The following is a 12,804-nucleotide window of genomic DNA, read 5'->3' on the forward strand; positions in this document are numbered from 1 at the left end:
AACTGTATAGTTTTAGGTTTCACATTTAAGTCTTTGATCCATCTGGAGTTCGTTTTTGTGTATGGTGTGAGGTACAGATCTTGTTACAACAGTCCTAGATTCATTCTTTATGCATTGAATGTTCCATTTATTAATGGATGTTTGCAGCTATTTCTTCTTCTTTTGAGTCCTGCCTCATTAGCAAATGAAGCTCCCAAAAGCTTTATTCCATCCACGTCATTAAGGTCACCTCTACTTTTAGGAGGCAGCTGTATTTTGAGTGCGTTCCGACCTGAGGGGCTCATCTTCCAGCACCATATCAGATAGTGTTCTGCTGCAGTTCATAGCATTTTCCAGTGATACAGAAGACAGTGTTTCCCTGCTGGTCATAAAGTTTTCAGTGGCTAATTGTTTTCAGAAGTGGATGGCCTCTTCCTTCTTCCTCATCTATCTTAGTTTGGAAGCTCTGCTGAAACCTGTCCACTATGGGTGACCCTGCTAGTGTTTGAGATACCAGTGGCATAGCTTCCAGCATCACAGCAACACACATAAGCCACCACAGTGTGACAGACTGACAGAAAAGTGGTGGAATGTTTACCCCAGTTAATTTACCCTTTACTTTTGTGTATCTCTCAGTGTCTTCCTTTGCGTTGATCGTGTTGTGCTAACTTCCCCCATATTGTGTGTTGCCTTCCCCTTCACCAGAATTAACATGTGTCTGTCTACTCTTAGTGGGGATCTCTGGTGGCATAGTGTCTAAGGCATTTGACTGCTAACCAGAAGGCTGGCGGTTCAAACCCACCAGCCACTCCTTGGAAGGAAGATGGGGCAATCTACTTCCGTAGTGATACTGCCTCGGAAACCCAAGGAGGGGTCACTATGAGTTGGATCCAATTTGATGGCAGTGAGGTTTTTTTTTATTTGGCCAAGAAGAATCTGTCTTGGAAGAAGCACAGCCAGAAGGCTCCTTAGAAGTGAGGATGGCGAGACTCTGTCTCACGTACTTGGACGTGTTGTCAGGAGGGACCAGTAGCTGGAGAAGGACATCATGCTTGGTGGAGGGTCGGCAAGCAGAGGAAAACCCTCAGTGAGATGGACTGACACAGTGCGGGCAACAGTGGGCTCAGACATAACAACGATTGTGAGGGTGATGAAAGCCGGGGCAATGTTTTGTTCTGTTGTATGTAGGGTTGCTGTGAGTCGCAGCTAACTTGGCTGCACCTAAAAACAGACAATGGCTAATGATTGTGAGCATCTTTTCATGTATTTGTTAGCCATCTGATTGTCTTTTACAGTGAAGTGTCTGTTCATATCCATAACCATTTTTCATTGGATTGTTTTTTTGTTGTTGCTTTTTTTTGTTTCAGTGTTGAAGTTTTCTATATATTTTAGAGATTGGACCCTTGTCAGGTGTGTCATTGTGAAAATATTTTCCCAGTCTGTAGGTTCTCTTTTTACTCTTTCGGGGAGGTCTTTTGATGAACATGTTATTAGGTGCTGTCGAGTTGTCTCTGACTCATAGCAACCCTCTATACAACAACAACAACAAAAACACTACCTGGTCCTGCGCCAGCCTCACGATCCTTGCTGTACCTGAGTCCATCCTTGCAGCCACTGTGTCAGTTCATCTTGTTGAGGGTCTTCCCCTTTTTTGCTGTCCATCTACTTTACAAAGCATGATATCCCTCTCCTGGGAATGGTCTCTTGTGACAACATGACCCTAAGTGGGTGCGACGAACTCTGGCCATTCTCACTTCCAGGGAGCATTCCGGCTGCACTTCTTCCAGGACAGATTTGTCCATTCTTCTGGCAGTCCATGGTATTTTCAGTTTTCTTCACCAACGCTACAGTTCAACTTGTCTTCTCACTTCCTTATTCATTGTCCAGCTTTCACATGCATATGAGGCGATTGAAAGTACCATAGCTTGGGTGTTCAAAGTGTTATCTTTGCTTCTTAACACTTTAAAGAGGTCTTTTGCAGCACATTTGCCCAGTGCAATATGACATTTGATTTCTTGACTGCTGCTTCCATGGGTGTTGATTGTGGATCCACCTAAAATGAAATCCCTGGCAATTTCAATCTTTTCTCCATGTATCATGATACCACTTATCGGTCCAGTTGTGAGGATTTTCGTTTTCTTTATATTGAGGCGTAATCCATACTGCAGACTGTATTTTTTAATGTCATCAGTATGTATTTCAAGTCATCTTCACTTTGAACAAGCAAGTTTGTGTTGTGTGCATATCATAGGTTGTTAATGAGCCTTTCTTCAATCCTGATGAGGTAAGTGTTTAACTTTTAGGAGGTCCCAGTTACCTAGTTTGCTTCTCTTGTTTGTCTGTTCTTAGTTATGTTTAATGTTCTATTTATGCCATAGATTAGAGACCCTAGCTTTGTCCTTGATTTTTCTTCCCCAGACATTACAGTTTTAGGTTTAAGATTCAGATCTTTCATCCATTTTGAGCTAGTTTTTGCGTATGGTGTGAGGCTGGGGCTGGGTAGTGCTAACTCTTTGCACTTGGCTGCTAACTGAGAGGCTGGCAGTTCACGTGCACCCAGTGGCACCATGGAAAGGCCTAATTTACCTCTATAAGAGTATCCAGCAGGTGTCATTGAGTTGATTCCAATGCATGGCCACCCCATGTGTTTCAGAGTAAAACTACTTCATAAGATTTTCAGGGGCTGATTTTTGGGAAGCAAATTGCCAGGCCTTTCTTCTGAGGTGCATCTGGGTGGATTTGAACCTCTGACCTTTTGGCTAGTAGCCCAGTACATAGCCATTTGTGCTCCCCAGGAACTCCTCCATAAGATTCAGCCATTGAAAACCCTGTGAACCAGTTCTACTCTGTCTGCATGGGGCCGCCATGACTCTTCGGTTGACATGACAGTAATAGGTTTGTTTTTTTAAAAAATTTTATATGGTTCAAATCAGAACTATAGGAAAGAGACTCTGAAGTCTCACTTCCATCCCTGTCCCTCTTCCCAACCCTTCTTTCCCCTGTGGGGGGGTGTTTTCATGTTCTGTCATCCTTTTGATGTGGGTTTGGTAAAAGGAAGCATATAAGAAAGTATATATCACTACTTCTCCTCCTTGCATACCCAGAGGTGGAGTATGATATACGCCATCCTGTACTTTAGGAGCTCTGGCGGCATAATGTCTGAGGCATATGACTGCTAACCAGAAGGTTGGCAGTTCAAATCCACCAGCTGCTGCACAGAAGGAAGATGGGGCAATCTACTTACATAAAGATTTACCACCTTGGAACCCAGTGGGAGTTGCTATGAGTCGGAATCAACTTGATGGCAATGAGTTTTGAATTTTATCCTGTACTTTACTTTACCGTTTTCGCCCAGCCGTTTAGGAGAATGTCGGTACAAAGCGATGCTCCTTGTTCCTTTTCACAGCCGTGTGGTGTCTTCCCCTGTGGAAGGACGGTTCATTGTTGATGGTCTTTGGCTTTAGAGAGAAAGCGCTGATGATCACCCTGAGCCCGTGTCACTTGGTGCTTATGGAGCTGTCATTTCAGGAAAGGTGTCGGGAGTGGGATCACGCAGAGCTGAGACTGCTGGATCGTGTCAGACTCCCCATGCAGGGCTGCATGGTTGCGTTCTGTCGGTGTCACCAGCAGGGTTGCCGTAGAGCTTTCAGTCTTTCGCTTTCTAATCAGGAGCAAGATTGAACAACTTTTCTCAAGTCTAAGGGCCATGTGGATTTTTTTTCTGGAGACTGGTTGTCTCTTGCCCATTTTCCTGTCAGGTCTGGACCTTTTCTTAGTTTCTGAGAGCTCTTCCTGTATAGATCTCCTTTGCTGTAAGTTGTCTGAGGCTGGGTCTTGGGGGGTGACCGCTCAGACTCTGGTCTTGGTGGCAGAGGACCTGTACATGCCCATTTCCCTTCTTCTTGCCAAGGCCAGTCTGTCCTGTTCTTGGTAGCAACTAGGTTTTCCTCCCTGGGAGCTTCTGCTCCTTAGAATCCAGCATGTTTCCCGGGATGACTTCCTGGCACATCTTTTCTGATCTACCTTGCTGGGGCAAGTGGCAGATGGAGTTAGCAACCAAACTGGGAGCATGAGAGTGGGGTATGTACGTATGGGGGATGGCTGCCAGGCAGGAAGCACAGAGTAGGGAGCTGTATTGGGGGATGGCCCACTGGGCTGGGAGCCAAAAATGGGGCATGTGAGGTAGTGGTCTGCCAGACTTGGGGTACAAGAGTTGGGAGGTACATGGAGGGACGGCTGCAGGGCTGGGAGCATGAGGGAACAGCCTGCTGGACTTGGGACAGGAGAGTTGGGGGCATGTAGAGGGATGATGCCAGGCTGGGAGCACAGGGTTGGGGGCTGTTTGGGGCACAGCATGAGGCTGGGAACATGGGGGGGCAGTTGGGGTGCTGGATAGTAGTGTCTGGAGCTGGAGGACTACAGCCCACACTCATGAAGGCCTCAGTTGCTGGGCTCAGCAAGGTGGCAAGCCCCACCCTGGCATCTATGGCATTCTTCAGGGCCCCATCCCAGCCTGACTGCCCCATCACTTGCTCTCCAGGGTGGCAAGGAGTACCTGATGCGGGCACACTTTGGCCTGCCCAGTGTGGAGGCGGAGGACAAGGAGGGCAAGCCCCCCATCAGCGTCAAGTTTGAGATTCCCTACTTCACTACCTCCGGCATCCAGGTGTGCAGCTGGGTGGGCGGGCAGATGGGCCAGGTGCCACGTGGAGCCCGGGGTCAGCCTGGGCCCTGAAGCCGCAGGTGGTGGACCTGCTCTCCAGACTCCAGCCTCTGCCTGGACAGCCAGGCCCAGACAGCAGAGAGCAGCCCTGCTTCAGTCCCTCCCCAGCCCAGAGCCAGACCCAGGCACATCCCACTCACCATGAGCCAGAAGCCCTGGCGTCCCAGACCCCTACTCCAGGGTCACTGAGGAGTGTGACTGTAAGCAGGACTCTGGCGCTGCTGAGTCTTCTAGGCAGCTCAGCCCTCCCCTGCCCAACAGCCTGTGTGCTCCCTCTCTCCAGGGAAGGAGGACCAAAGGGGCCTGAGGCCTTGGGCATGGGGGGGCTGCATGCTCAGGGCCTGGCACCTGTGCCCCCAGGTCCGCTACCTGAAGATCATTGAGAAGAGTGGCTACCAGGCCCTGCCCTGGGTCCGTTACATCACTCAGAACGGAGGTAAGTCTGGCTGCCCGTGGGGTTGCTGGGAGATCCCCTGAGCTGCTCTGCTGCCCCGATAGGGTAGGCGGGGGACCTGGTGAGGAGGGGAGGATGGCTCTTCTCTCCACCTCATCTCCTAGACTACCAGCTCCGGACCCAGTGAGGGGCTGCACCCGCCCCCCGGAAGCACCTGCCAAGAGGCCGGATGGGAAAGTGAGCATCTGGACCCGACGCCTCCCAGCCCCCAGGACCTGCTCGCCGTTCCACCGCCTCCAGGGCTCTGAGTGGTGGATGCAGTCTTGTCTGGGACATCTTGTCTCTCTGCCACTCTGCGTCTGATCGGGGAGGTCACTCACAGATTGTTCTGCCATGTGGCTCCCTGGTACCAAAAAGATCAGGACGTACTCACCAGATGCTGGGCACATGTGCCACCTGCCACCGCCTGTCACCACCTGCCGCCAGAGGCACACTGGCTCTGCTGGGATCTTGGAGGCACCGTGCTATTGCTGTTATTGTTCATGTTGTTTGTAGATTTATGAATTTCTACTCGTTGATTGGTTGCTGTCTATGTTATAATTCCCCCAGGGTCACGCCAAACCTTTGTCCCCATGTCCCGCATCCTGACAGCCTCAGGCAGCACTTAGCGAGGGCAAGGCCAGCCTTCTCGACATGAAAACCAGTCCCACGTCTCCTTCCTCTTCCTCCCTTGCATGGGATGGGGCCGTTTACTTGCAGGCGGTCTGTCTGCTGCTCAGCTTGCCATGCACCTCCCTAGCCATCTCTCTATGCTGTGGTGGCCACACCCTCCGGGGCTCCGGTGCCATGCCCACACCACACTCAGCCATATCAGTGTTTCTTCCCTCAGGGACACGGGTCTGAGGGGGGCTGGCCCAGCCTCTCACTGCAGGGTCTGGGAGGGTCCGTGCCACCCACGTGTGTGTTCGTGTCGTGTCGTGATTCCATTAAATTCCAGTCATTTGATGCCGTCTTGCTGACCTCCGATCCAGCCATGGGACGGGTGACTGCCACATGCTCCTGAGCAGATCACCCCTCCCAGTGCCTCCGCACCCCAGAGCAGGGCCCAGGGCCGCTGGTGGGTATGGGGAGGGCTCAGGTGAACTCTCATCCTCTCGTGGAGGTGGCTGCTGCCACTGCCTGCAACCTGGGACCACCAGCAGCTGGTCCCCTGCCTGCCCAGCAATGGCCCTCCCCAGGGTGCAGTCTGGGACCAGCCCTGTCGGCCATACCTGGGAGCTCATGGGGTGTGGTCCACGGCCCCCCGACCTGCAGCAGTATCTTGAGGTGCTTCCCTGTGCAGGCATCAGCGCGTAAGGGCCACCTGATCACCTGTCCCAGGAGGGGAAGTGCCCGCGGGCAGGCAAGGCCATCCCCACTGCCGCCTGACATGCTCGCTCCTGTCTCCCTGCCAGGCGCCGCCGCCTGCCTAGCACCGTGCCCCCACCGTTCTCCCTCTCCTGTGTCTCCAGGCTCTCAGCAGCTTCGCCATATATGCTCTGCTTGACACCTCCCAGGAGTCTCAGGGCTGGAGTGACATCGTGGCCTCCCCACATGACGTCTTTCCCTGTCAGTGGTGGGAAGAGACCGTGGACACACCTTGTTCCTCATTCCCTCCCTGGCCACAGCCCAGCTGGCAGCAGACCCTCTTGAGTTGGACCCTGTGTTCCCCCTGTGGTCCGGCTCCAGCTGGGCTCACAGAGCCTCCCTGGAGTCCATCCCCTCAGAAATAGGTGTTCACTTCCCAGTGTAGATCAGGGGCATCTGTCCAGTGTATTGGACACTAAATACTGTGTGAAAACCCTCCCATTACAATACACAGAAGAATGCAGAAAATAAATGCACACGTAACTGATCATGAGGAAACAAGGAAGGCTACCAGAGCCCGGAAGGGAGAAGGACCTTGATAGCAGAGAAACGGCTGGGGCTGGGGCTGCTCCTGGGCCTGTGGATGCTAAGGGCCAGCGGTGGGTGGGGCTTGGGGGCCTGGAAGTAGGTGGAAGGCAGTGGAAGCTGCTGAATACAGCAGGGTCCTTGTAGGCTGGGAGTTAAACTCAGGAAGTGGTCAGAAACCCTTAACCCTCTGGTTCAGGGAAGCAGTGCCCCTTGCTCTCAGCCTAAGATCTGGTAGGAAAAAGTCTGCTTAAGTCATGCAACCACTAATTTAGAGTTAACATTTATACACCTATGTGGTCTGGGGCTCTGGTGGTGCAGTGGTTAAAACGTGGCTCCTAACCAAAAGGTCAGCAGTTGGACCCCACCAACTGATCCATGGGGAAAAAAGGAGGCAGTCTGCTTTTGGAAAGATTCACAGCTTTGGAAGCCCTATAGGACAGTTCTGCTCTGTCCTAAAGGGTCACTATGAGTTGGAACTAACTCGTTGGCAATGAGTTATATTTTCTGGTGACACAGTGGTTAAAGCAACTGCCAGCCAAAAGGTGTGCAGTTCAAACCCACCCGTGGCTCTGGGAGAAACATGTGGCAGTCTGCTTCTGTCAAGATTGACAGCCTTGGAAACATTATTAGAGTTGCTATGAGTCAGAATTGCCTCCATAGCTGAGGGTTTTGGGGTATATGGGCGGAAAGCACCTGAGTAAAGATATTCCTGAAACAAAACCTCTGGTGCGGCATAACTTCAGCCCTTGTTGCCCAAGATTCTCACAGATACAGCCACCCTCAATGTGAGTGCACTCTGAAAATTACAAGACTCGTGACAGCAGGCATATAAACAGCAGGCTGAAAACCTCAAGAACTTTGCTTAAAAGAATTATCAGACATATATGCAGATGTGACACAGCTGAAGCGAATTAGTGAAGTGGAAGGATAACCTGGGGTCGTTAGCCGGGGTACAGCACAGAGTGTTACCAGGCAATGATGTTTCCACATACTGGAGGTGTAGAGACAAGACAGACTAAGAAGGCCTCGCACATGTAAGACAGTCCAAATACTGAGAACTGGAGGTACATAAAGTAGCATTGAGTATATGAACCAATGATGACCAATGTAAAATGGCAAAGTAAGGTACAACAAATACCTGACAGCATCCTGCAAAGTAGGAGACCGGTGACTGGTACCAAAGCTTTATTAAGATCTTTGTACTACTTGGAAGAGAGCAGATTAAGGAGCTCTGGTGGTGCAGTGGTTATTGCATTCAGCTGCAAACCAAAAGGCTGGCAGTTCAAACCTACCAGCCACTCTGTAGGAGAAAGCTGAGGGAGGGAGTCGGCTTCAGTTATGACTTCAGCCTTGGAACCCTGTGAGGCAGTTCCCTGTCCTATAGGGTCCCTATGAGTCTGAATTAACTCAATGGGAATGGGCAGACTAACTTAAATGTCTAAAAAAGCCACATAAGCTTGTATGACCTTCAAACCAGTGGTTAAGGAAGAGTTTAAAGAAAACTAACCAATAGGAGGAAGGAAAGAAAGAACAGGGGAAAATCAGGATAAATACAGGTGTTCCAAAATCTTCGTGTAGCCTTAAATTTTAAATAGCACTTAAAAGTGTACTAAGGTGCTTGGGATACCCGCTCCACATCCACCCTCCGCCCCTCCCCCCCCCCAGCTGAATGCACAAAATACGGTGGTAGAAATAAACCCAAATATTAGGAATCACACCGGTGTAAATGCAGCAACTGGGTTAAGATACTGTCAGACTGGCTTAAAACACAAGATCCAGCTATATCTTGTTTGTAAGATAAACATCCCAAACTTAAACGGGCAACATTATTAAAAATAAAACGGGCTGCTGATTTTCGGCATAAATCACAGGGCCTTTGTCCCTGGTCTGTCTGATCTGGAAGCGCCTTGAGATCCGCTCGGCATCCTGACGACACGTGTGCCTCCAGGGACAGATGGGTCTGCGGCTGCGCGTGAGCCGCGCTGGGGAACCTCCCACATGAAAAGCGAAAACTGGACCACTGCCCCTCATAGTGTCCCCTCTTCTCTGACCACACCAGCTTGTCACCGCATACAGTTGTCGTTTGTCCCACATTTGACTATGTCCTTATTTTTTTCCTAGAAGACCCTAAGGGTAGATAGACCCCCCCTCATCTGGTTTGCCACTGCTCTGACCCCAGGGCTGAGACTGGGAGTCAAGGACACGCCCACGTGGCTCAGCCAGCCATGGCCACCAGGGGGCGCACACAGGTCAGGAGTCGCAGCTCTGGAGCCTCTGGGCTAGACCCAAGGCCACTGGGAGACCCAAGCGAGGCAAGCCTGAGGATAGGGGGATCTCCGCTCTGAGCACAGTAGAAAGGGCCCAAGACCCTTGCTCCCTGCGCTGCAGGTTCTCACCTGACGCTGGCAGGGGTGGAAACTGAGGTTCGGAAAAGTCAGAGGTTCTGAACATCCTCTCTCACCTGACTGCCCGCCCTTGATTGTCCAAATATGCTTTCTAAACCTGCCCCCAAGACCACCAGAGACCCAATGATGTGAGGTCAACAGGGGCGTGGGGGGCCCTGACCCCAGGGTGGCACCTGAGGGCTGGAAGGACCAAGTCAGGCCAGCCGGGGGTCGGGGGACCCTCTGGACTTGGAAACCCCAGCAGCCCCCTGCTGTACACCTGGGAAAGCTCAAAGGCAGGAAGGAGCAGCCACGCCCCCACCCAGTACCGCTCACCAAGTCCCCTCCAGCTACCCCCAACCAGAAGCCTACATGGCTGGTGGGTGGAGGCTGGGAGCCAAGTTGAAGGGAGCAGGCAGGGGACCCCTCACCTGCTTCCTTCCAGCTCCCTGTTTAACAGAGGGGCCAGGTCTGCCCCCACCCACCCAAGCTCACCCAGGGCCCAAGCCCAGACCAGATCCCCCACACCTATCCCAGGAAACTCCTGGGACTTGGCCCTGGGGATGGGAGGGGAACAGACCTGGGCCCCCTGGCTGTGTGGCCTAGAGGAAGCTCCTAAACCTCTCTGGGCATAGAACTTTTTCTGCAAGCCATTTCTTTAGAACAAAGAGTCCCCTGAAGAGGAAATGGCTTGTCATTGTCAACCAAGTGAGAACGGTTCAGTGCCCTCCCCAAAACCAATATCCTATTAGATGGTGCAAAGAACCCAGCAAAATTCCCTGCTGGGTGTGCGTGTGTGTTTATTGAGGTGAAATTTACATGGGATAAAGTCGACCATTTTAAAGCGAACAGTTCATTGGCATATTTACACATTTACAATGTTGTGCAACCACCACTTCTATCTAGTTCCAGAACATTCTCATCACTCCAAAAGGAAACCCTGTCCTCCTTAGCAGTCACTCCCCATTCCCCTTGGCAACCACTAATAAACTTTGGTCTCCATGCATTTGTCTATTCTAGATATTTCCTAGAAATGGAATTATGCAATGTGTGGTTTTTGATGTCTGGCTTCTCTCAGCATAATGGTTTCCAGGTTCATCCATGTCTCACCATGTATCAGAACTTCATTTCTCTCCATGGCTGAATACTATTCCACCGTGTGGATGGCTTACAACTGGCTCATCCATCATCAGTTAATGGGCACTCATGTTTCCGGTTTGGGGCAATTGTGAATAGTGCTGCTGTGATCATTGGTGTGTAAGTACCTGCCTTGGGTTTCTGTTTTCACTTCTCTCGGGTATGTAACTAGGAGTGGATTTGCTGGGTAATGTGGTAACTCTGAGGAGCTCTGGTGGTGCAGTGGTTAAAGCATTTAGCTGCTCACCAAAAGATAGGTGGTTTGAACTCACAACCCACCAGCCACTCCACGGGAGAAAGATGAGGCGGTCTGCTGGTGCAGAGATATGCTTGCAGCCTTCGAAACCCATAGGGCACTTCTACTCTTTCCTATTGGGTCTCTAGGAGTTGGAATTGACTCCATGACAGTGGCTTTGCTTTTTGGTAACTCAATGTTTAATTTTTCAAGAAATTTCACCTTTTTTTTTTTTTTTTTTAATAAAGCTAAGTGCACAACCCCTGACCAATTTGGGAGTATTGTGCCTGGAAGTTTCTGGCCAACTTGCCATTTCTATAGTCTTCACTGCTATTCATAAGGTTTTCACTGGCCAACTCTTCGAGAAGTGGATGGCCCTGTCCTTCCCAGTCTGTCTTAATCTGGAAGCTCCGCTGAAACCTGTCCACCGTGGGTGACCCTGCTGGTATTTGAAATGACAGTCGCATAGCCTCCAGCCTCACAGCAACACGTGAGCCACCACCCTATGACAAACCTACAGACAAGTGGAAGAGAATAGAAACCCTCACAACTGGGCCAATAAGCAATATCACAATAAACAGAAGAAAGATTGAAGTTGTCAAGGATTTCATTTGACTTGGATTTATAACCAACACCTATGGAAGCAGCAGTCAAGAAATCAGATGTCATATGACACTGGGCAAATCTGCTGCAAAAGACCTCTTTAAAGTGTTAGGAGAAGAAAGATGTCACTTGGAAGGCTAAGGTGCACCTAACCCAAGCCAGTCACCTCATATGCATGTGAAAGCTGGACAATGAATAAGGAAGACCGAAGAAGAGTTGAAGCCTTTGAATTGCAGTGCTGGCGAAGAATACTGAAAATACCATGGACTGCCAGAAGAACTAACAAACCTTTCCTAGAAAAAGTGCAGCCGGAATGCTTCTTGGAAGTGAGAATGGCCACTTATTTGGTCATGTTGTCAGAAGGGACCATTCCCTGGAGAAGGATGTCATGCTTGGTAAAGTGGAGGGTCATTGCAAAAGGGGAAGGCCCTCAACGAGATGGACTGACACAGTGGCTGCAATGGTGGGCTCAGGCATTGCAAGGATCGCGAGGACTAGGCAGTGTTTCATGCTGTTGTCCTATGACTTGGAGCTGACTCAATGTCACCTGACAATGACAGTCTTCACCTATACAGTTCAGTGACATTAAATATAATTATCCTGTGGTTCAACCATTAACCATCCCCAATTATTCCATTACCCTTAACAGAAGCCCAGTGGCCCCTAAGTTATACATGTTTTTAATGCAATTGATATTTTGTTTATGTAAATTAAACCACACCAAACCAAACTCACTGCTGTTGAGTCAGATCCAACTCATAGCGACCCCTCCTTGGGTTTCTGAGGCAGAATCACTACGGAAGTAGATTGCCCAACCTTCCTTCCGAGGAGTGGTTGGTGGGTTTGAACCGCCAGCCTAATGGTTAGCAGTTAAATGCCTTAGGCACCACGCCACCAGAGCTCCCTTATGTAAATTAGCACTGCCTGTATTTTTCTCAGACCCCTGGTGGCACCATAAGCACAGTTGTTAAAGTGCTTGCCTGCTAACCAAAAGGTTGGCAGTTCAAACTTACCAGCTGCTCCATGGGAGGAAGATGAGGCAGTCTACTTTCATGAAGATTTATAGCCTTGGAAACCCTATGGGGCAGTTCTGCTCTATGTACAGGGTTGCTATGAGTCAGAATTGACTCAACAGCAGTGGGTGGTGGTGCTGTGTTTAAGCGCTCAGCTGCTAATCCAGAGGTTGGCAGTTCGAACCCGCCAATCACTCTGAGGGAGAAAAGACCTGTGATCAGCTCCCATAAAGAGTACAGCCTAGGCAAAGCTCTGGGGCAGGTGTACTCTGTCACGTAGGGTCGCTGCGAGTCAGACTTGACTCGATGACACACAATGACCACACGTTGTTCTGCTTTAGTGGATATGCATGTATTCACTTTCATACCGTGGGGTAACATAACAGCATGAACTGCTGTCG

The 12,804-nt window shown here is 50.3% G+C and overlaps 1 protein-coding gene across 1 annotated transcript in view; it reads left to right on the plus strand.

Annotated features, from left to right (window-relative positions):
- AP1M1 (adaptor related protein complex 1 subunit mu 1) overlaps positions 1 to 5,283 on the plus strand; it is a 37,962-nt gene extending 32,679 nt beyond the window's left edge. Inside the window, exons 11-13 of the mRNA XM_007945310.2 lie at positions 4,520 to 4,645; positions 5,063 to 5,138; positions 5,261 to 5,283. Of these exons, the coding sequence (XP_007943501.1) occupies positions 4,520 to 4,645; positions 5,063 to 5,138; positions 5,261 to 5,283 (225 nt within the window). The remainder of the gene's footprint in view (positions 1 to 4,519; positions 4,646 to 5,062; positions 5,139 to 5,260) is intronic.
- Positions 5,284 to 12,804: the final 7,521 nt, after the last annotated feature.

The sequence above is a fragment of the Orycteropus afer genome, unplaced genomic scaffold (assembly GCF_000298275.1).
Source record: "Orycteropus afer afer isolate SDZICR_OR568_19922 unplaced genomic scaffold, OryAfe1.0 scaffold00136, whole genome shotgun sequence".
Classification (NCBI taxonomy): domain Eukaryota; kingdom Metazoa; phylum Chordata; class Mammalia; order Tubulidentata; family Orycteropodidae; genus Orycteropus; species Orycteropus afer.